Source organism: Sinohyriopsis cumingii, chromosome 1 (genome assembly GCF_028554795.1).
Source record: "Sinohyriopsis cumingii isolate HCF-2022 chromosome 1, ASM2855479v2, whole genome shotgun sequence".
Lineage (NCBI taxonomy): Eukaryota > Metazoa > Mollusca > Bivalvia > Unionida > Unionidae > Sinohyriopsis > Sinohyriopsis cumingii.
In genome coordinates, this window is record NC_142961.1 from 149,426,412 (window position 1) to 149,448,551 (window position 22,140).

At 34.3% G+C, this 22,140-nt stretch overlaps 1 protein-coding gene across 1 annotated transcript; it reads left to right on the forward strand.

Moving 5' to 3' along the window:
* Positions 1-1,083: 1,083 nt before the first annotated feature.
* Positions 1,084-21,091, forward strand: LOC149808134 (visual system homeobox 2-like). The gene is made up of 5 exons (XM_089949976.1): positions 1,084-1,693; positions 7,152-7,245; positions 10,671-10,794; positions 14,621-14,801; positions 17,093-21,091. The coding sequence occupies exons 1-5, from the start codon at positions 1,288-1,290 to the stop codon at positions 17,200-17,202; spliced, it is 915 nt and encodes a 304-aa protein (XP_089806102.1). The 5' UTR covers positions 1,084-1,287; the 3' UTR covers positions 17,203-21,091.
* Positions 21,092-22,140: the final 1,049 nt, after the last annotated feature.

A 22,140-nucleotide genomic window follows, 5' to 3' on the forward strand; every position in this document is an offset into this window, starting at 1 on the left:
GTTTCTTTTTCGTAAATTATGTAGTATCCATTAACAAAAAAGTTCCTATATATCATAATTTTACATTGAAATGGTATATTAAATTTGTTGCCTAATATTGACTCGGTGGACAAATGCGAAACTTGTGACCTTAAAGAGGCGAGACGAAATACTGAAGGAAACGGTATTTAAAAAAAGCCCCGTAATATGCTAGTTACAGTACACACTCAATGCTATTTAGGATTTTCACCGACCTAAACTGTGTGTTATTTATTTTCAAATTTATGCCGATTTCTAATTAGTTAAGTTCCGTACCCTATATTTTTTGCATTTAAGTTTTATTCATTTACAAAAGTATTACATGCAACTGCATTTAATTTTTTGTTGTTGTTACTGTTTGATTTTGCGGTTTAATAGTTTAGACATTTTCGTTAATCAACTAACATTTACAGGTGTTTCAGTAAGTACACTTTCATAACAAAAATACATGAGAATTCAGAAGACAATATCAAGGTTTAATTTGGAGATATAGGTATTAAATCTATTGTTATAAATGCATTATTTAAAAGGATAATAAGTTTTAAAGGAGAATGTCTGTTATTCCTCGTTTTCATACTCAAACTAATCTTCCAATTTCCTAACCCATTAATCTAATCGAAGTTGTAAAATTGTGCAATAATCGTTGGTGTTGCTTGGAGAGGAATCTATCTTAGAAAGTTATGATAGCGACTGTAGACCGCAGAGAACGTCATTATGGAGACATATTTAAACAGCCGATTGTATTGTGATCTGATGAGGCTCATCGATTTGTTTTCTTCCTGGAGGCAACACGCCTCCTTGACTGTAGCAGATGCTGATGATGCATAGTTAATGTGATTACTGCTGCTGCAGCACGTGTACGCATTGGCTTGTTACTATGATTGGCGGGTTCTTAATGTGTTGTAGTCGATGAAGCTGTGAATTTGAGCGCGTGATATGAGTTTATCAACTTTATAACGGAAGAAGTGGTGAAATGTGTTAGTAAATGTGATTGAAGCATTAGAATACATCGAGAAAAATAAGCAAATACTGTATAACTTGAGGATGTTAAAGCAACACTATTTTTAGGCTAACTTATCAAACGGGACCCGCTGGTAAGGTTTCACTGGAAAACAATATATTAAAAGAATGAATTATTCAAATATTTGGAGTTTACACGATGTTATAAATTCTTTGGAGCATTTACAAATACTTCTATTTAGATCCTTGCGTGGTATTCTTCTACACGTTTAAGAATAGAATATATAATAACTTTAAATCGATTCGAAAATGATGAATTTTGCTCCTCACATAATTTATTCAGCACTCGGAGTTTCAATGTCAGGGGACACGGGTTTGTCCACAACCTCGTTACGAACTTCTGGCAGAGGATTCGCTGTGCCGCAGAAGACTCCATTTGGCATACACGAACTTTTGGGGCTTGGGAACCAAGAAAGAACCCGACAATCAGATCCCATTCGTTCTGGGTCTGCATTCCTTGCCTCTTCTCTTGGCCGACCTTTTTTACATGGGGCTGGAGCCCTAAAGGACCCAACCGTACCTATTTCTTACGCCGCTTGGAAATCGAATTTTATGAACACTCTCAACAGTTCTGCTCCTAGTCCACTCAGTTTTGGCACCGCTTCCACGATCAACGCTCACAGACCTTTCACACTGAAATCTGATTTCAAAACAGGTATGATTTTTTAAAAATGTTTCTCTGAAAATCTGGATTGTCGAAGAAAAACTTATTTATTTTAAATGAAATCAATACAATCGTATATTTTTTAGTTGTATTGAGGCCGAACAAGTTAAACATCGTGTGATTATTATGCTTAACTAACGTAATGGTCATAAGATTTCATGTAGACATCCTAGAATTGATATGGATGAATAAACATACAATTACTTACATATTTTTCGTCTACCCGATTCTGTTATTGAAAATACTTATTGCGAAAATAAACTATTGAACTCTAGAATATGTAATCAGCAAAAGTGGTTTGGGGATATATCTTTGTGAATTAATATTGTAATATTCAAATTCTTATGTCATTTGAAAAATAAATTCATATAATATTATACCCCATACGCATGAAACCAGTTAAATTGACCGCATCATGCAAGTAATCAAAATACACACGAAAGCAGGCTTTTATTGTATTTAAATGTAACTACTACATTCGTGCAATCATTTGATGCTTCATACAAACCCAGTCGTGGATAAATTGTTCGGAAATATACTTATATTACATATAGTTACCACTGGAGGTGAATTTGTATTGGACGGATGTTTTGTTTGTTGGACCCAATCATACCCATTTTCCTGGACACAGATTCATTGACAATGAGAAACGAGGAATATTTGCGGATTTCTCGATCACCTTGGATTGAGAACTGTCAAAATTGTAATGTGTTAAATGCTATCATTTCTACAAATGCACAACTTATATTCTTTTTTTTTTCTTAAAAAAATAACAACAAAAGCAAATAAAACTAAATATTTTGAAGTATATTTCTAATTGATTTAAATAGAAAGTAAATCACTTTCATGCAGAAAAAATAGAAAGTATCAAAATTTTTTATCTGTATTATTTTTATGGCTTAATCGCTAGGAAAAGTAAATTTTTATAAACCTTAAAATTGAAATTAATTTGCAATTATCTAGATTAATAATTATTCCGCACAAATTTAAGAGCTTTCGGAAAACATATCCATGAGACACACATTTATATATGCAAAGGAACTTAGCCCCTGTGACTTACCTCGGAAACTGTTAAGCTGTGCATGGCTCCACATGGTTAGTATACGACTGTACCATGCATTCGTTCAGCTACAGTCCACACAATGAGGCGTTGTGTTTAAAGTGCTGGGAACTCGACACAACTATTTCAAGTTGATATCAACTTCAGTATAATAAACATTAAATTCTTGACATTTTTAGAAGCTTGAAAGCGTGTGCTTCGTGTTTCGTTTTGTTTGAAAAGCAAACATTAATTTGAGTAGTTTCTTTGAATTTGAATGAGATTTTTTACGTGAATTGTATGCATTCGCTTTTTTTTTATCTATACCTATTCGCAACAAAACCTATCAACGCCTATCATACTTGTCAAGTTTTATTCATGGTCTCGTGTCTCTACATGTCTGTTTTCAATGCCATTCTTTCTGTTTATTATGACTTGAGTTCTATCCTCATATTAGAATAACAATGATCATAATCTTCCTGATCCTTTAGTAGGGAGAGGGGCATGTAAAATAAATAAATAAATAAATAAATAAATAAATAAATAAATAAACAAACAGACAAACAAACAAACAAACAAACAAACAAATAAATAAATAAGCAAAAGTACTATAAAATATATACTGGGTCATACCTAGGTAAAACAAATCCAAATCACACACACACACACACACACACACACACACACACATACACACATTTTTAATGTGCATCTGAATAGAAAAATGATACATACATTGTACGTCAAAACAGTCACTAAAAGTAGCTCTTTTCTTCTCGCAAAACCTTTAACCACACTGTCCAAGTATATTTATAAAATATATACTGGTAAATAATAATAATAATAATAATAATCATAATAACGAGAAGAAAAATATTTTATGTGAAATTAGGCTTTTTAAAGATAGTCCCGTGTGAAGGAGAATATTTTAGACTAAACCGAAATATCTTTAAAAATTATTTATATTCGCCAGTAGTGCTTCCTAATTTAATGAAGTTTAATAACGTACCATTGGAATACAGTGTTAAATGATTCTCTTGACATTTCTTGTTCTTTCCTTTTGTGGGGAAAAAACCCCACTCACATGCAGACATGTTAAGGTACGCATAAGAAGAGGAATATCCTGTAACAGCTGCAGTTTACATTCAGAAGAAAAACTGAACTTGAACAAAATTAGACGTGAATAATGACATTTGTAAACAAATGAACTAAACATTTTCTCAGAGGAAACAAATTAGAGGGAATGAATATTGTCCTTAGGTATAGAAGTAAACAAGATATTCAAGTTCAGCAGCAGCAGCAGTAGCAACAACAACAACAACAACAACAGTAATAATAATAATTATAATAATAAGCTTCACTTCTCTTAAGCTACACAGCACGAAGAAATTTTTGATTTGTTTTTAACAAGTGAAAATTTGAGAAATAACACATAGTCGAATAATAATATCAAGAAAAGAGATTAAAAAGGCAAATTATACAAACGGCCTGCAGGACCCTGACTAAAGCACCAATACTGTCTAGATATACATGTATTTATGTAGATATTAGATTAAAATGGATCGCTACATATAAATAAAACTCATTCAAGGCTATTATTTGCTCTTTCTTTTGAATAACACCTTGTAAAATACAGTAAGTTGTCTTATGAAGGTCGATTAAGTATTTTATTATTTTGTTTATCTCTAAGTATGTTGTTCACTGGAGTAGATCGTAAGGCCTCTATTACACAGCCCAATCACTTTTTATCACTGAGCTAGCCATATATTGAGAGGGTATTGACCAATCTCTAAACATGCAGGCATGTATACATACATACATACATACATACGTGCATACGTACGTACGTACGTACGTACATACATACATACATTTTGTTATAACGTTCTTGTTTTGGGGAACAAGTCAGTTAAATTTAATGCAGGTTGACAGAGAAAATAAGGTTTTAAAAATGATTCGCAGCTGCATTTACAGCACACTAGAAACTGACAGTTTTATTCCTGTCACGTAACATAGGTAAAGGACAGTGGCGAAAAATGTTGGAGAAGAAGAATAAATTCTGCTATTGTCCGAACGATTGTATGCATAATCCATGCGTTGTTATGGTACTTAACTCTGATGTAAAGGCCGACTTTAATAAAGTTTACGAATGTAACTCTCTTTCATATCTCACAAGATATAGGTGGGATTTCATCGTTTCAAAGATGGTCGCAAATCCATTTATGACCCACGTTCTTCAAGACCGTTGTTAGCGATTGGTAAGCGGAAAGTGGTTGAGCTGAATGGGGTAATTTATGAAGTTGCTTGATACACACTTTCTATTATGACTGCATTATTCTGTCAGCTATTTTAAATATATTGAAAACTTATATGAGGCTCAAAAAAGATGGCAAAAGACGGTCTCGCATTTGTCGACAATTGATCAAAAAAGACCCGTGTTTAAACCACAAACCACTCGAGGTAGACTGCCTTCAAGAGTATATTATTTTTCGATGCAAAAGATATGGTGAGTCAGGTACGTGTGTCTGGCTCTGCTAGTGTCACTGGACAATTTTATGCCTCCAAAGTGTTGCCAAATTGTTGTGGAATACTACGAAACCAATATTACCTTGCACCGGTACCCGATATCTTACTCCATGACATCGCACCGACACAGAAATCCGCCGTCGTGCAGACATCCTTAAGGAACAAAGCGTCCAAACTTAGCCAGATCATCCACACATTCCTGATTTAGTTCCAAGTGATATTTATTCATATTTGCTATGTAGCTGATGATTTCAATGCCCCCCTACGGCTGAAACTGCAGTTTTACAGTGTATGAACAACGTACCAAATACATCATGTCATTTAATAATAGAATAATCCCACAAAGCGTGTAGAGGTGCATGGACAGTACTGTTCATTCAGAAAGAACTTATTCTACAGAACACTAATAGTTAGAACTTTTTAAATACCCCTGGTAATCTAAGTCTCGATCAAACGAGGATAAGCAGTGGCTGCTCAGTGGTTAGTGTGCTGCTGTCGAATCTCGTCCAGATCGTGCCATGGGCAAGGTGCTTTTTCGTCATTGCCTCGGCACAATACAACCTTCTGTATGTTCATGTGTCGTACAAAAGCACAAGCAACCAAACAAACGCTCAATCTATAATTATTCTGTTTCCACTAACTTTATCTAAACACAGAGCCTTTGAGAAATGCCTGTCACATCTTAAATTATAATCGACCATATTTTAACTCGCGCGCGCGCGCGTGTGTGTGTGTGTGTGTGTACACTATGTGTACATTCATGATTAAAAGTATTTTTAGCTTTTGATGACAGACTATGCTAGAATTATGAAACTTTTTGTGGGGATGCATCTTCCCGAGTACTGAAAGTAGATCACTGTGACACATTTCGCACGTCAGTAACTTTGTTTACAGTTTTTTTATTTTAAACTTCATCTTTCAAGCACTGTTAATGCTTAAATCGTGAACCTAGACGGTTATATGCATCTCTGTTTGGTACCACAACCTTACAACAAAAGAAATTCACTCTTGCCTAAATTTCTCATTATACTGGCTAGTGTAAGATTTACAGTATGACAGGTTTTTTGCATGCATTGTGCATACTATCTCACGTAGAATCAAGAAACCTGGCAGGGTGTGGTGGCATTGTATTATGTTGCCCTCAACAAGTTAGCTATGTATTGAACATGCGAATGATCATAGGAATTAGATGCGTGGACTGCATGCATTCATGTGAGGCCTCAGATGTAATGGCTAATTAACGTGATTAATGATGCAATGAACTATGTTTTGTAATTGTGGTCGCACAATCTGCCATCCACTGTTACTCTAAACTTGTAACGTTCAACTAGTAAAATATGTTTCCTTGGGGTGGGTGGACAATCATAATAGCTTTTGAGACAGATATTAAAATACATTGATTTTTGTAACAAAGGGGAATGGGATATTCTCTGGTTTTATTAACTCATTATAGTATTTTATATCACGGAAAACGGTTCTTCTTTTATACCTTGTCTCATGGACTAACATTTCAAAGATCAAGGTCACTTTAGTCTGAAGTTATTTCCTGCATACTAAATTTTTCCAATGGCTGCTGGAAACTACTAAAACCTTTGTGGAGGCGAGGTCAGTGATTACATTCTAGTTTGGATACATAAATTGAAAAGCTTTCGATTTGTACTATTAGAATCTTTTGTTTCTTCTATTAGACCATTACCTGCTTTGTTTGTACGAATAGAGCAGTTACTTGTTCTGTTTGTACTGTTAGACCATTAGCTGTCTTTTGTACTATTAGAAAATTACCTTTTCTTGAAAATCGGCGTTTGTTTATGTGTGATTACCTCTGGAAAGAGTCCGACATGTTCAGCAGCCCATTTTCTTTCCTAATCAATAATATTTTTTTAGGGTTGGAGAGTTCGAGTCAACAGCGATCCGCTTTGAATCTACCAGAGACGAGAAGTATAGACGGAAAAAGGAAGAAAAAGAGGCGGCGGCACAGGTTGATCCTTTGTCTTTAATCCCAAGTTGTAATTTTGCCTATTGTTTCCATGTATGCTGTTTAAAATAAATTGGCTCTGGAACTTCTCTGGTTGTTACTATATTTGTTTGAAGAACGGGAAGAATAAACATTTGGTTGGTACAAGTCTTTCCTTAATCCTCTAAATATGTATCATTCTCTATTATCATTTAAGAAATCATCTTCACTTGAAGTGAAGCCAAGATGCCAAGATGAGACGTGTACGCGTTTCACTACGTCTTTAGGTAATCAGAGGTAGCATGTCTAATATTCAGAACTTACAAAGAAATCTTCCTTGTCAGGCCTGATTATGTAAAGATTGCAACTGTCATTGGTACCAGATTAAAGAAATACTGTTCTATCTACAAAAAGTGGTGGTGGTGAATTGTTGGTGCAACAATTATCATTTTGGCCGTGTGGGTGTAGTAGCAATAAAGTCTTATTTCGGACTGATGCTGGTATTTACGCCACTTTCTATGCTGCAAGTATTATCTGTATCATAACCTTATGTTTTACTGTTTTTGTAAATAACATAGTATATAGCTACATATCACATAGCTAATATTTCTATATGATTTTATATTATATATTAGGATCATCATTAATCTGAGTTAAACATGTTTACAGATTTTGAGATTAAGGTTTAACTTTATTTAGAAATTAAGAATGTTCTAGAAGCAAGTTGTTCACGAATTTGATGGCAAAATGATCCTCATCCTCGTTCTGTTATTGTATCTTATCTATTTATATAAATGTTATTTGCTTCAGAATTACTCATTGTGATCTTAACATCAGTCTTAGAGGAACTAATTTTAGTTGTGTTTCACTTGAGAGGATTTAATTAATTTATTTCAATTATTCATTGTATTTATTTGACTCGGACTAAATTGCTATCTAGGAATTATTGGGAATTCATGCAAGTACATGGAATAAATTATTGTGATACATCAAAACTGCTAGCAAATTGCCACATTCCAGGCTGTTGGTACAGTCTATAATTCAAAATTCAGTACATTCAAAATCGGAATTCCTTCTTTACAAAGAGTAAAAGGGTTTGATACTGTTACACTGTTACAGGAATTAATACCCATCCCATACCCTATCAACAGAAGCTTTAACACTTTCACATTTTGTAAACTACATATGTGGACTCTTGGTATCCAGCTGATGGACCTTTAATGAATACAGTTACCATCAGATAATCAAATCAATTAATAGACATCTATATTTAATGAGATACGGGCACTAATTGTAATAACTTAGTCACTACGGAAATATTTAATACAATTGCAATGGCTAATAAAGGGCGGCCTAAACGAACACGTTGCCTTTATAAAGGTCACGTGCAGTCCTGAAGCTTATAGATTGTTTATGCACGACGTCGGTGGTATCTGTGAATAATCTCTGCTTTAATTAGGATCCCTCTAGGGAAACGCTAAAGAGATAACAGTCATAAAACTGTAATATTTCTCGGCATGAACGGCGCATATTTTATTATTGATTTTGGGAACCCTGATTATGTAAGATTTTATTTATAAATACAGATGATGGCAATTTATATAAAATGAATGACATTAAAGTATTTTCATGAAAATGTTATTTTATCAACCTTTAGTATTTCATTGAATCTACAGAGAGAAAATAAAATATTTTTGAGCCTGTCAATACTTCGTGATTCTTTTTTTGGTGTTTATTTAGACACAAAAATGTAACGCGGGCATTATTCTATCTCTGTGCAGTTAATTGTCCCAAAGGTGTCAAAATTATGATTGAAATAAATTTAAAAAAACAACACTTACGGCTTCATATCTTAAGTCATTAATAAGGTTGTTGCCTTTGTTATGAGTCCTTAAAGATCTAAGCTGACTAAAATAGGGACACATTTGTTATGAGTCCTTAAAGATCTAAGATGATTAAAATAGGGACACTTTTGTTATGAGTCCTTAAAGATCTAAGCTGACTAAAATAGGGACACATTTGTTATGAGTCCTTAAAGATCTAAGATGACTAAAATAGGGACACTTTTGTTATGAGTCCTTAAAGATCTAAGCTGACTAATATAGGGACACATTTGTTATGAGTCCTTAAAGATCTAAGATGAGTAAAATAGGGACACTTTTGTTATGAGTCCTTAAAGATCTAAGATGAGTAAAATAGGGACAGATTTGTTATGAGTCCTTAAAGATCTAAGATGAGTAAAATAGGGACACTTATGTTATGAGTCCTTAAAGATCTAATATGACCAAAACAGAGCCACTTTTGTTATGAGTCCTTAAAGATCTAAAATGACTAAAATATGGACACTTTTATGATGAGTCCTTAAAGATCTAAGATGACTAAAATAGGGACACTTTTGTTATGAGTCCTTAAAGATCTAAAATGACTAAAATATGGACACTTTTATGATGAGTCCTTAAAGATCTAAGATGAGTAAAATAGGGACACTTTTGTTATGAGTCCTTAAAGATCTAAGATGAGTAAAATAGGGACACTTTTGTTATGAGTCCTTAAAGATCTAAGATGGCCAAAACAGAGCCTCTTTTGTTATGAGTCCTTAAAGATCTAAAATGACTAAAATATGGACACTTTTATGATGAGTCCTTAAAGATCTAAGATGACTTAAATAGGGATACTTTTGTTAATGAGTCTTTAAAGATCTAAGGCGACTTACGACGGTCAATTGAGTTGCGTCATCCATATTTATTTCATTTGCAGTAAGGACAAGATTTGTAATCAGTAATATCTAATTGTTTATGAACGAATTTGTTATTGACTTTTTTTATTCAAAGAAGCCATGTCTTGTTAAACTTACTTTTGAAAATTTCACCCCATATCAAATGACGAGCAGCAGTCGTTACAGTCAAATATTACACACACACACACACACACACACACACACACACACACACACACACACACACACATCTAGTTATATTTTGTTATTACTTGAATTTGCTGATTTGATTCTAGGAATTAATATAGGAAATATTCGCATCAATCCGTTCTCCGAGTTAATGCAGTTGTATTCACCAGTTTTTGGCTCTGCAAAATATTTATTTATTGTTTTCTTTGAGAAACCGTTCTCAGACTGAATATGTCTGAAAATTTCCTTTATAGATCATGCATGATTTATTAATTCTTTGAACGATATGGTTTGTTTCCCGTTCTTTACAAATTGTTCCCGTTTATTAAAAAATCATTTGTTTGAATTTAGGTGAGGATAGAAAGCTTCGGTTGAATATCAGCGTTACGCTGAACATATTTTGAAAATTGACCCCATTCTGCATGTTTAAAACTACCTGAATCGTATACTTATATATTAAGCAAAATCAAGTTATTCAGCTATTAATTACTGTATCTTTATTCGTGGCATGCAAAAATACATATAACTACGTTTCTTTTTACAGGACTATATTTACAAGTTTTCAACTGGAAGAGCTTGAAAAGTCGTTCACTGATGCGCATTACCCGGATGTGTACGCTCGAGAAGTTTTGGCGCTTAAGACAAATTTGCCCGAAGACAGAATACAGGTACATCGTGATACTTGCTCCGATTTATTAGATTTTAATGGATAATTATGTGGCAATTACTTTAAGAAAATGTTTTACACTTGAGACGAATGTACCGTTGTATGATTATGAAAATTTTCCTAAAATCTGAAGTGAACTTGATAAAAGTCTAAGAAATGCTAATTTCGAATATTTGTCTCATTTCATTCTAAGACACGCAATTTAGTATTATAAAGAATGCACCAATGGTCAGTTTATAAACTTATATTTCACCAAAAATTTGGACTATGACTGAACCAAATTTAATATTGTCGTATGACTTTTTTGTGTGGTTGTCGTTACATAAACCATTGCACCAATAGATTTGACCAAACGGTCTTTCTCCAAATTACACCTCTAACCTAACTGAACTAAGACCATCAAATACTTGGCGTAAGCTCCGATCGACGACTAACGACGATCTCCAGATTCCTTGGTCGAAAACTAATCATTACAAAAGCTCATTTACTGTATAGGCACCTACTGTATGGAATTCCTTACCATCGAGGATACGTAATTCAACTTCCCTTGATTCTTCTAAAATATTCAACTTCCTTGATTCTTTTAAAATATCGTTAAAGAAATAGTTTCTTGATCAGCTGGCGTGACATATTAAATGCTTTGAATAGAAAAGTTTATCATTATATCCATAAATAATATGTCCAGAACTTATTAGATATATATATAATACGTACGACTAATGGTGAAATGTATGTACCTGTGTATAGAATATTGTTCACATGTGTATATGTTTCCCAGTATAGTCACACATAGTCATTCATGTTAATTATGTATGAATGAGTGTGCGACGATACCTGATTATGTACATGGTCTTGTATTTTTGTGTGTGGGTCTTTTGTTTCTTAACATAGCCAATTATAAAAACTGAGAACCACATGGCAGATGAATCAGTCATGACCAAATGTGTTCTCCTCGTTAAAGAAAGTTGTTTATTATTATTATTATTATTATTATTATTATTATTATTATTATTATTATTATTATAATTAGTAGTAGTAGTATTAGTAGTAGTAGCATAAGAAATATTCATATTTACTAGTTCTCTCTTGGATTCCAATGAAACTGGATATTATTTATGTGAATATACCTGGATTATTTTGAAAATATATCTTTAAATGCAGTCAAGATATTTTGAGAAAAAATATATTTTGTAAAATAGAGATACAGGTCCAGTCCTTGGAGTTTTACGTTCGGGCAATATAAACCCTTGGAATACTTAACTTTCATTTCAGTGGTTGGACTTTAATTTCGAATAAAGGTGTCATTTGCATAGTTTTGTGTTGTGTTTGTTTTTTGTTTTTGTGGAGGGTCTTTTTTAACCAGCACCACAGAATGGGTAATTTCCTTTGCATGGCGATTATAATTGCTGCTCGGTGTCTTTGTTTATTAATACAATAGTGGCAGGTTAAGGAAGCGTTAAATTCACAAATAATTTATAATTATTTGACCTTATTCAACACATTTTAAAGTTGGAAGACCGAATCGTTTCTTTCGGTCTGTCTCTAGTACTAGGGAACACACTCAGGTAACCATTCTTTTTGATTTAATTGTTCGCCCGTTTATTGTGTGTTGTTATTATTAATTTTAGTTCAAACAAACATGGAAAGAAACCGATACTATGTGTGCGCTCTGGATTTAAATGATTTAGGTCCCATGAGAGACATTTGTCAATGGCTCTCTACCAGTGACAAAGTACAAATATAATTAGGATCTAAATCATATCTGCTAAATCAGAGACATTTGAAGAGATTAGCAGTTTTCTTCTATTATCGGTACTATAATACAGGCTTAAAATTAATACTCCTGTTGTTTAATTTTCATTTGGAATTTCGTGACAGATCTCGCATAAACGTCAATCCATTCCAATCTGTTTACAATGTCATTTTCATTTTTAGGTTCTTTCAATGTGTTCGAAAAATGGTGTCATAATATCTTTTCGATGCAACCGTTGCGTCTAATACCTTAATGTGAATTAAGCCTTTATTACTCTTCGTGGTTTTCGGAAGAAACGTTTTTTAAACTTTTTATAACCAATATTGAATTTGTATATCTTCTATGTCTTCTTTCCATAAATCTTGATATCTTGGCATATCTCAATCAACCATTAAGGCAAAGTGTTTTAGTCGATATGTAAACTATTTGAAACGTCTAACGAAGATAATCAGTTATCGATCTTCAGTCAGGGAGACTTTTTTACTTTAAGCAATATTTGAAATTAGTATCATTCCATTCAAGGCACTATCATTATTCGCTCTTCTATTTCGAATAACTTACCTTTTAATTAGAAATCTTGCTCTCACTTTCAGTTCCCTTGAATGTATGTATGTATGTACATATGTTATCAGTGATTTACATTTAAATATTTACTCACCTACAGAAATATGGATGGGGGCGGGAAATTGCTTAAATCCATGCAAACTGGTTTAAATTCATACAAATTACAATTATCAACAATATTTTAGCAGTCATAGCTGTCATACGCGTATGAGAAATACTTCGTTTAGGTTTCGGATAAAAATAAAAACCTTTGAGAATCACGTGATGTGAAAAATGTTCTGACTGCTCTAATGGCATGGTCATCAGAGACGAAAAAAAAATGGTATTGCAACTTTAGATATTCAAGTCTGATTACAGGCCATTAAAAAAGCATGAACCTTGGAGAAATAAACATTGACTACGAATAAGCATGGGAAGAATCACTTATATGTACATAGTGATTGCCAACGAGTCTTCCTTTTGCAAAGTAATGCACACCAGCTTATATATACAGAATGATTGCCAGCGAGTCTTCCTTTTGCAAAGTAATGCATACTAGCTTACATATACAAAGTGATTGCCAGCGAGTCTTGCTTTTGCAAAGTCATACATACCAGCTTGCATATACAGAGTGATTGCCAGCGAGTCTTGGTTTTGCAAAGTCATGCATACCAGCTTAGGTATGCAGAGCGATTGCCAACGAGTCTTCCATTTGCAAAGTCATGCTTACCAGCTTACTTTCATATATTGATTTGTCATCTGGTCTTCCGTTTGCTAAATCATGCATACCAACTTATATAAAAATTGAATTTAACCAAAATTAGAACATATTTGGTATTTTTGCTTTTAACTTTGTATTTGTCTTCCTTTGTTACGTATTTACACGACAAGCAATTCCGCCTCACAAGAATCGCATGTGTCAGCAACAATGCAAATCCTACCGTACCTTTATTTTTTTGCCTCACAATCTGGAAAATGTTTTATTTCTTCTTTTTTTTTCACTATCAGACAACAACATATTCAAATCCTTTCTTAATTAATCCGAGGTGTTGAGCCTCTTATTAAAAGGATGTACGGAAACAGAAAGTCAAGGTGACTGGTAATCATTGGGTTGCGCAATCGAATCGGACCTGTACCATCATCGGTTTACTGTTGTGGCAATTAATAATCAGCAAGTTTTAGACTCGTTAACTAATCTCCAAACATGCTGATAAGTTTTCGGCTCGTTATAGACATGCACTCTAATAATTTACACTATAGATTGACAAATATACTATGTCGTGGGAGTCTCGTTAATATTTATTGCAGCTGGTTTCATTACATCTGTAATGTTAAGAACGATTAAGGAGAAACTGCACACCATGCATATTTTTTTGGAATACGTATGGTATACGCAGTTGCCAAAACCTTTGAATGACGATATACAATTGATATATTACTTTACGAGAGAAATACAGATTTACCCGTGTACGCCTGCTTAAAAGTACAATTTGCAGCCTAAATGATTGTTTATGAACACCTTTGTATACAGGTGTGGTTCCAAAATAGACGTGCCAAGTGGAGGAAGACGAAAAAGACATGGGGTCGAAGCAGCATTATGGCGGAGTATGGGCTTTATGGTGCCATGGTTAGACACTCGCTTCCACTTCCAGAAACAATTCTTAAGAGCGCAAGGGAGGGGGACATAGAAACTTGCGCTCCTTGGCTGCTTAGTAGGTTACTATTTTGTTAATGAATCATATTTGTCCTATTTCCATTATAAAAATGTTCCCAGCAAACACTTTTAATTTTTAAAATAAAATTATATCGAGTTCTAAGGTACGAGTGTAAAACCTTCACCTTTTTTACTTCAGCAGTTTTATCAATATGGATACTTTTTATCATTTAAAATAACATATTATAGCATTTTTTTTTAATGAAATACTGATGAAATATTCGTTTGATGAGAAAAATAAAGAAATCTGGAAGTAAACATGGAAGCTGTTTAAGCAAACCAGTTTGTAACACTATGCACTTCTTTACACGAATGATGAACGAGAACAATAGAATCAAACTTATATCGGTGGTTTGCGAGAATGGTCGATTTCGAAGTGAGATTTGCTTCTGAAAGTAACGGCTCTTCATTTAACAGCCTGTGTATATATCTCGGTGGAAGATTTAGCAATAGGTCTGCTTTTAAATGTTTTTATTAATCGCTACATCTCTTTTTCGTGCCAGCATTATCCTCTGTTTTTCATATCTTGTTTACCCTTGGTCGATACAAAATTAATACTGTCTTGAGTATCTCAGCAAATATAGGTTCTGTTGCACTTTCGATCTTACTAAATCTTTTAGTGGTCCTTTCAACTATTAATTGTAAACTACGAATCTTACAGTTTATTACCCTATGATATCACAAATATGCAGGTAGATGCAACTCCATTTTAATCGGTCTTTAGGTCCACGGACCTAATACAGTCACCACTCTTCCAATCCAAATGTACCTTTGGGTGAGGTCATAAATTTCGAGATCAAAATCATTGCTTTCTGTTTTCTCAGACATTTTCCTTGGGTTCAACCACATAATTTGTTCTGATAATATTATATAATTTATCAGAAGAAAAAATCTGTGTAAAATATGTACTTATAATGTTATGTATATTTCATATGCATTGTTAGTTGGCTTTTCTCCATGATTATATGTCATGCATGTCTGTACTTTTTACTTGACCTTTGTCCAAATTCAAGTCAGTGGTGCATCTGACCAGTGATATATATTTTTAAAGAGCATAATACATAGCTAATTTTCTGTATGAGTATAGATTAAATATTTAAAACATTGTAAACATGTTAACTTCAATTTGAATTAAAGATACAGCCTTGATTTCTGACCCTAGACACTTCCAGAAAGGAAATTTCCCATTAAGTTGATGGAGTATTTCCAGAAAATGGTAATTGCGCCTAGGTCAAGTAGAGGGCTAAAACATTAATTGGATTTATAGTGAATTCATATAATAACATTTTGGATTGTATTATTGTGATACATCAAACGACTGTTAAACCATCATCACATTCTAGGCCATTGGCACACTAGCACAGACTATAGGTACATCAACACATTCAATATATGAATTTATTTGGAATATCACTGGAATTCAATTGAAAATTCATACATTTTTTGGACGTCTTACAGAATTTTAAGGGCTTTAATTCACAATACTGTAAGTTCTTTTTAAATTGTCTCTTTGTATTGCAGGGAAATACATTATTTGTGATTTTTTTCAAACTTGTCGCTCTTTTCTTATACTTAGTTTAATACCATAGAATCTTAACAGTAGTGATCTGTCCCCTACATTTGCTTAGACATTAAATAAATCCAATTGGCAAAGTGTGCCAAATAAAACAACCTAAACTTTTTAGTGTGCATTGAAAACTAAATGTGTAGACGGTACTAGGATTTAAAACTCTTACCACGGAAAGTTTCTTCTCAAACGCATCAAAATATTATACTGTAAACGAATACAGTGGAAAGTAAGGCCGTTTAAACCGGTATCTATTTGCCTTTTTCGAAATCAATATTACTACATGTTGTGAGAAAAACTCTTTTAATTTTGACCGCGCCGGTGGTCCAAGTGGTTAGAGCGTCCGCCTCGGATGTGGGAGGTCGCAGGTATAAACCATGGCCGAGTTTTAAAAAATGGTACTAGCAACTGCTACAGTTGGCGCTCAGCATTAAGAGATTAGTGTTAGGACTGGTCGGCCTGGTGTCAGGATATTGTGACTGGGTGGGACATGATGCTACATGTCTGCGACATAATGCCCCAGTGCTAGTTACTATAAACTGCCACACTGCAGACATGGTAGCGGTATGACTGAAAAAAGATATTAAAGCTACGTTAAAAATCCAAATCACAACATACACATTTTAATTTCAACATTTATTTTGAATATTTCAGGCATAGCAGAAATCATAATTCATTTTCCAGTGAAGTTGGGTTCATATGATTTCCATTTCCATTTCCAGGCATGCACAAAAAATCGTTAGATGCCACTCAGAAGCAGGAAGAAAAATATTGTAAAGGAGACACAGGTCTCTGCGTCGAGAAAAAGGATGAAGACGAACTTCTCTCATAGAGTATAGCCTCCTTGAGAGCCAAAACACAGGGACATTGTGGAAAACTCCAATCAGATTTATCTAGCACCGATTCAAAGCAGGGAAAAGACAATCAAGATGATAACCTATCTAGCGTTGTATGTAATGTTACCGAAATGTGCGAAAGCTCATTTGAGGACATAGGAAAGATGAAGGAACATTTTTTTCATGAAGACAATTCGACTGGATGGGTTTTGGAGTCTGACTCTGATAGAAAGCCTGAAACATACATATGCTCTTATTTTAACAAACATTGTATAATTTTGAAAGCCGGAAACATACATGTACTCTTATTTTGCAGACATTGTATAATTTTGAAAGCCTGAAACATACATGTGCTCTTATTTTAACAAAAATTGTATAATTTTGAATGCCTGAAACATACATGTATTCTTATTTTAGCAAACATTGTATAATTTTGAAAGCCTGAAACATACATGTGCTCTTAATTTGCAAACATTGTATAAAACTGAACACATCATATAATAACTTTTAATCATGAAATCCTCCAGGATCATGTCTGTTGAGATCTGTCTTGAGGGACTATGGTAGGAGAACATAAAATATGTTCCATGCCAAGATTAGAAAGATGTGATAGGAAATTGACAGCATTGCCTTTACGTTGTATTGACAAGTTGCAGGAAAGTGTCGCATCGAAAGCAATTTAATATACAGTCATGGTCCAGAGCTGATTCCAAACATATACTTTCTGGGACAGTTTGTTATTATTTGGGTTGTTTTTACTAGAACAGACATGGAGAATATGACATCCCAGTCGGATTTAGAACACATCAATCTTGCTACTCAAAAATAGGAAGTATGTTTATACTCGGGTACGTGAACATGTTCATCACATCGGAAAACATCCAGAAAACCCTTTTCCGTTTAAATTGCCGTCGCTTTAGAAATTAAATTCAGCAATCAGTCATAGTGAGCACACATATACACGTGTATGTATGCATGTGTGTATAACAATTCTTAAAGTCTAATCAAGGAAAATGTTCGCTTTGAAACAGCGGAGATTCACTTTAAGGCAGTTTATTTCTATTGTACACATTTATGATAAAGTTTTTCCTTGGAAACAAAAACTATACAAACGGTTTGCCTTCTTAGTGCGTAATATCTTTTGCATCAGCTTTCCCTGTTTCCATTACATTTTTGTTCTCATCTTCCATGTGCCTGTTATAAGTTGTATTGTCTTCCCCTTGTCCATTATAACTTGTATCATGCATCCAAAAGACTGTTATAAGTTGTATCAAGTCTAACCTTGGTCCATTATAATTTGTATCATCATTCCATGTGCCTGTTATAAGTTGTATCAAGTCTAACCTTGGTCCATTATAATTTGTATCATTCTGCCATGTGCCTGTTATAAGTTGTATCAAGTCTTACCTTGGTCCATTATAATTTGTATCATCCTGCCATGTGCCTGTTATAAGTTGTATCAAGTCTAACCTTGGTCCATTATAATTTGTATCATCATTCCATGTGCCTGTTATAAGTTCTATCAAGTCTAACCTGGGTCGATTATAATTTGTATCATCATTTCATGTGCCTGTTATAAGTTGTATCAAGTCTTACCTGGATCCATTATAATTTGCATCATCCTGCAATGTGCTTATCTAATTACAGTGACCTAAATGCTGTCGTTTAGATCTGAAACAAATGTTTTAGTCTGGTTATCCTTTAATGATCTGTTAAATATCCAGTATCATTTCCTCATAGATGCCTTGGGAATTCTAGAGAAAGGAGATATTAAACACACCAATTGTTTTGTCAGTCTATCAAATACACCAAAACCCATCACACACATAAAGCATTTTATATATGTTTAATGCTTGACTTCATATAAGGCAGTATTTGTTAATCTCAGTCAGGCAAAATTTGTCTTTCTTTTACGTTGTCGGAGATGAATCAAACTTATAAAAATTACTATGACGAATGACATTTGCAATGCGATTTCATTTATTATAAAGTTATCAGATTGTATTTCCTTAAAGGTTTCGAAGAGTGAAAAGTGATGAAAAGCAAATCTAACTCTGAAATCTTTCGTTTTGTTTGCAATTAATAAAAGGACATCAATATTTACCGTTTATACTCGTTTATAAGACAATTCCAACTGCAAACTGCACACACCCACACCCACACCCACACACCCACATAGACTGTGATCTGCAGACGCATTATGCAGATCAGGATCTACGTTCTTTGTAGTTTGATTCAACCAAGCGAGTATACACGATATCATTCCTGTGGCAGTCTTGTTAGAAGAGGATTAGGGATGTTTGTTCCTATATTGTGCAGTAGTCCTTTATCGACATTGGTTGTTTGGTGTATTGTAACAGATTCAGACCGATCCGGTGGCCTAGTGGTTTGAGAGTCCGCCTCGGATGCGGGAGGTCTGGGTTTGTTCTCCGGCCGAATCATACCAAAAGACTTACAAAAATGGTACTAACAGCTGCCTAGCTTGGCGCTTAGCATTAAGAGGTCAGTGTTAGGACTGGTCGGCCCGGCGTCAGGATAATGTGACTGGGTGGGACATCATGCTACATGTCTGCGACATGACGTCCCAGTACTAGACATCACTATAAACTGCCACGCTTGACATCGTAGCGATATGACTGAAAAATTGTTAAAGCTACATTAAAAATCCAAATCACACACACACACACACACACACACATTCAGACTGTGAGTACCATTTTTGTAAGTCTTTGGTATGACTCACCCGGGGATCGAACCTCCCGCATCCGTGGCGGGCGGACGCTCTAATCACTAGGCACCGGAGTGGTCTAGAACTGAAGGGTTTTGGGGCTCTAGTTGTCATATAGGTCAGATTATTCTCGTGCTCTTTTGCCAGTCTATCGTTAAAAGTGTCCATGGAGCAAAAGTAAGTAGAAATCGCACCAAATATCCCTAATGCACGAAATAAAGAATACCGTTCTGACGTGAAAAACATATTATTGTAGAAATTTTAAAATTTCCCCCTTTAGACGACGAGAAATGTTCTTATTAACGATGTCCAGGGAAAACTAAATTTTAGCTGATTTCTTTATTTAAAAGATATGAAAATAAAGTTTCAGTTTGCCAGGGAAAGAAAACATTCTGGTTAAAAGCCATATCTTTCTGAATTTCGAATATATTCAAATCAGTTTATATAATCACTCATCCTCACGTACATTCTTTGGAACACAGAAATGGCGCTTCCCTCTATATTTGGAATATTTGTCGTCGATTCTCAAATATAATTCATGTACATAACTTGCATTTCTAAATATAAATCCAAATGATTTATGCGTGTAGCTAAGTGCTGATTTCCTTTTGGTTATCAAGCTTGTTCCCTTTGTACCAGAATTTTTTCTTTTGACCTTGTTGCATTCATTTTATTTGGAGATGAGCGCCAGGTGGAGGGATTAGAGCACTGGCTACACAGGTGTATACTGTTACCCCCTGGTTCGATTCATGGTTGGGACAAATCATAGCTCTATAGCCTGATTTATTATGTGTGCGTGTTACAATTGTATTTAGTTATAAAATTTCTTGAGGTGTGTGTTTTTAAACCGCAGTAGAAGTTACCGCATTTGTGATGGGAATGTATTCTAAATTCTTCTTCTTGCAGCAATCACAAAACTTGCTTGATTGTCCAATCTACCTTTTTAGAAACTCTGGTAAATTTATTTGTTTAAGGTCCCCTTTATCATGGAACATTCTTGGACTTGCATTTTAAAACTGTAATCGCCATTTATAGTTTATATGGCCAAAAATGCGTTCATCAGTTAGACTAGCTTTGAATATGGTTGGCTAATTAATTGTTTACATTGAAGTACCTAGATAGAGCTTTTAAACATGACTTTTATTTTTTCTACTCGTATCAGCTTAATAAATAAAATAGTACAATAAACAAAAATGTGTGATTTTTTATATCTATTTCACTTTATAAGCGTATTTACAGTAAGGAAAACATAGTGACCGAAAAGTCATCTCTTGACTGTTGGATATCTCAGTTTGTGTAGTTCATTTACATGAGAATGGTAATAATTGTCAATTCATTCATTTGACCAGAACCCTGCCCTTGTGGCATCCAACTGCAATTTTACACTTTGTGTCGACACTGATATTGCATAAAATGCACATTCTTTTGGAGGGATTTGTTTGAAAACAAAGTTACTATCAAATTAATACGTGGAGGAAAAGATATATAGTTGGTGTAACGAGGGCGAACTATCGATAGAGAAACCTAGGGCTCATGCTATGTAACTTTACTGTTGGTATTGCTGATACGAATTGTTTGAGGGAAAGGATGTGAATAAGACAGACTTAGCGTAGTGATCAGGATGGCTTCAGTTTTTATCATCATTCATCTGTAGCTTGTTACATGTCATTCGTGACTTCACATCAGCTTACAATTGGTGAGACACCGGATGTCGATCATATACACTTGAGAGCGGATGAGCGTGCAGAGCGAAGAGAAAGAGGCCGAGAACAGAGCCTTGTGGAACACCAAAACATTGATCAGCTGAACTGGAATGTTTTTCCATTTACGGACACAATTTGTAACCTGATGACTAAGTAGGACTTGAATCATAGTAAGGATTTATCATGAATACCAAATACATGTTGAAGACGGTGAAGTAATATATCATGGTCTGTTGCGTCAAATGCCGCAGAAAAGTTAAGGAGGGTGTGGATTGTAATGGTTTCACTATCCAAAACAGATATAAGGTCATTAATAGCTCTCATAAGGTCAGTTTCAGTCCTATGTTGAGGTCTCTATGCAGACTATACATTGCTAAAAAGACCATTTAAATTCAAAAGAGATACAAGTTAGGACAGAAAAAGTTTTGCGAAGACTTTTTTAAATGAATGAAAGGTTAGGAATAGGGTGGTAGTTTCTTTAAATCGTTATGGTCAAGTGTCGG

Coding starts and splice junctions, on each gene's coding strand:
- LOC149808134 (XM_089949976.1), top strand. CDS start 1,288: ATGATGAATTTTGCTCCTCACATAATTTATTCAGCACTCGGAGTTTCA. Junction 1,694..7,151: donor GAAATCTGATTTCAAAACAG/GTATGATTTTTT, acceptor ATATTTTTTTAG/GGTTGGAGAGTTCGAGTCAA. Junction 14,802..17,092: donor TTGCGCTCCTTGGCTGCTTA/GTAGGTTACTAT, acceptor TTCCATTTCCAG/GCATGCACAAAAAATCGTTA.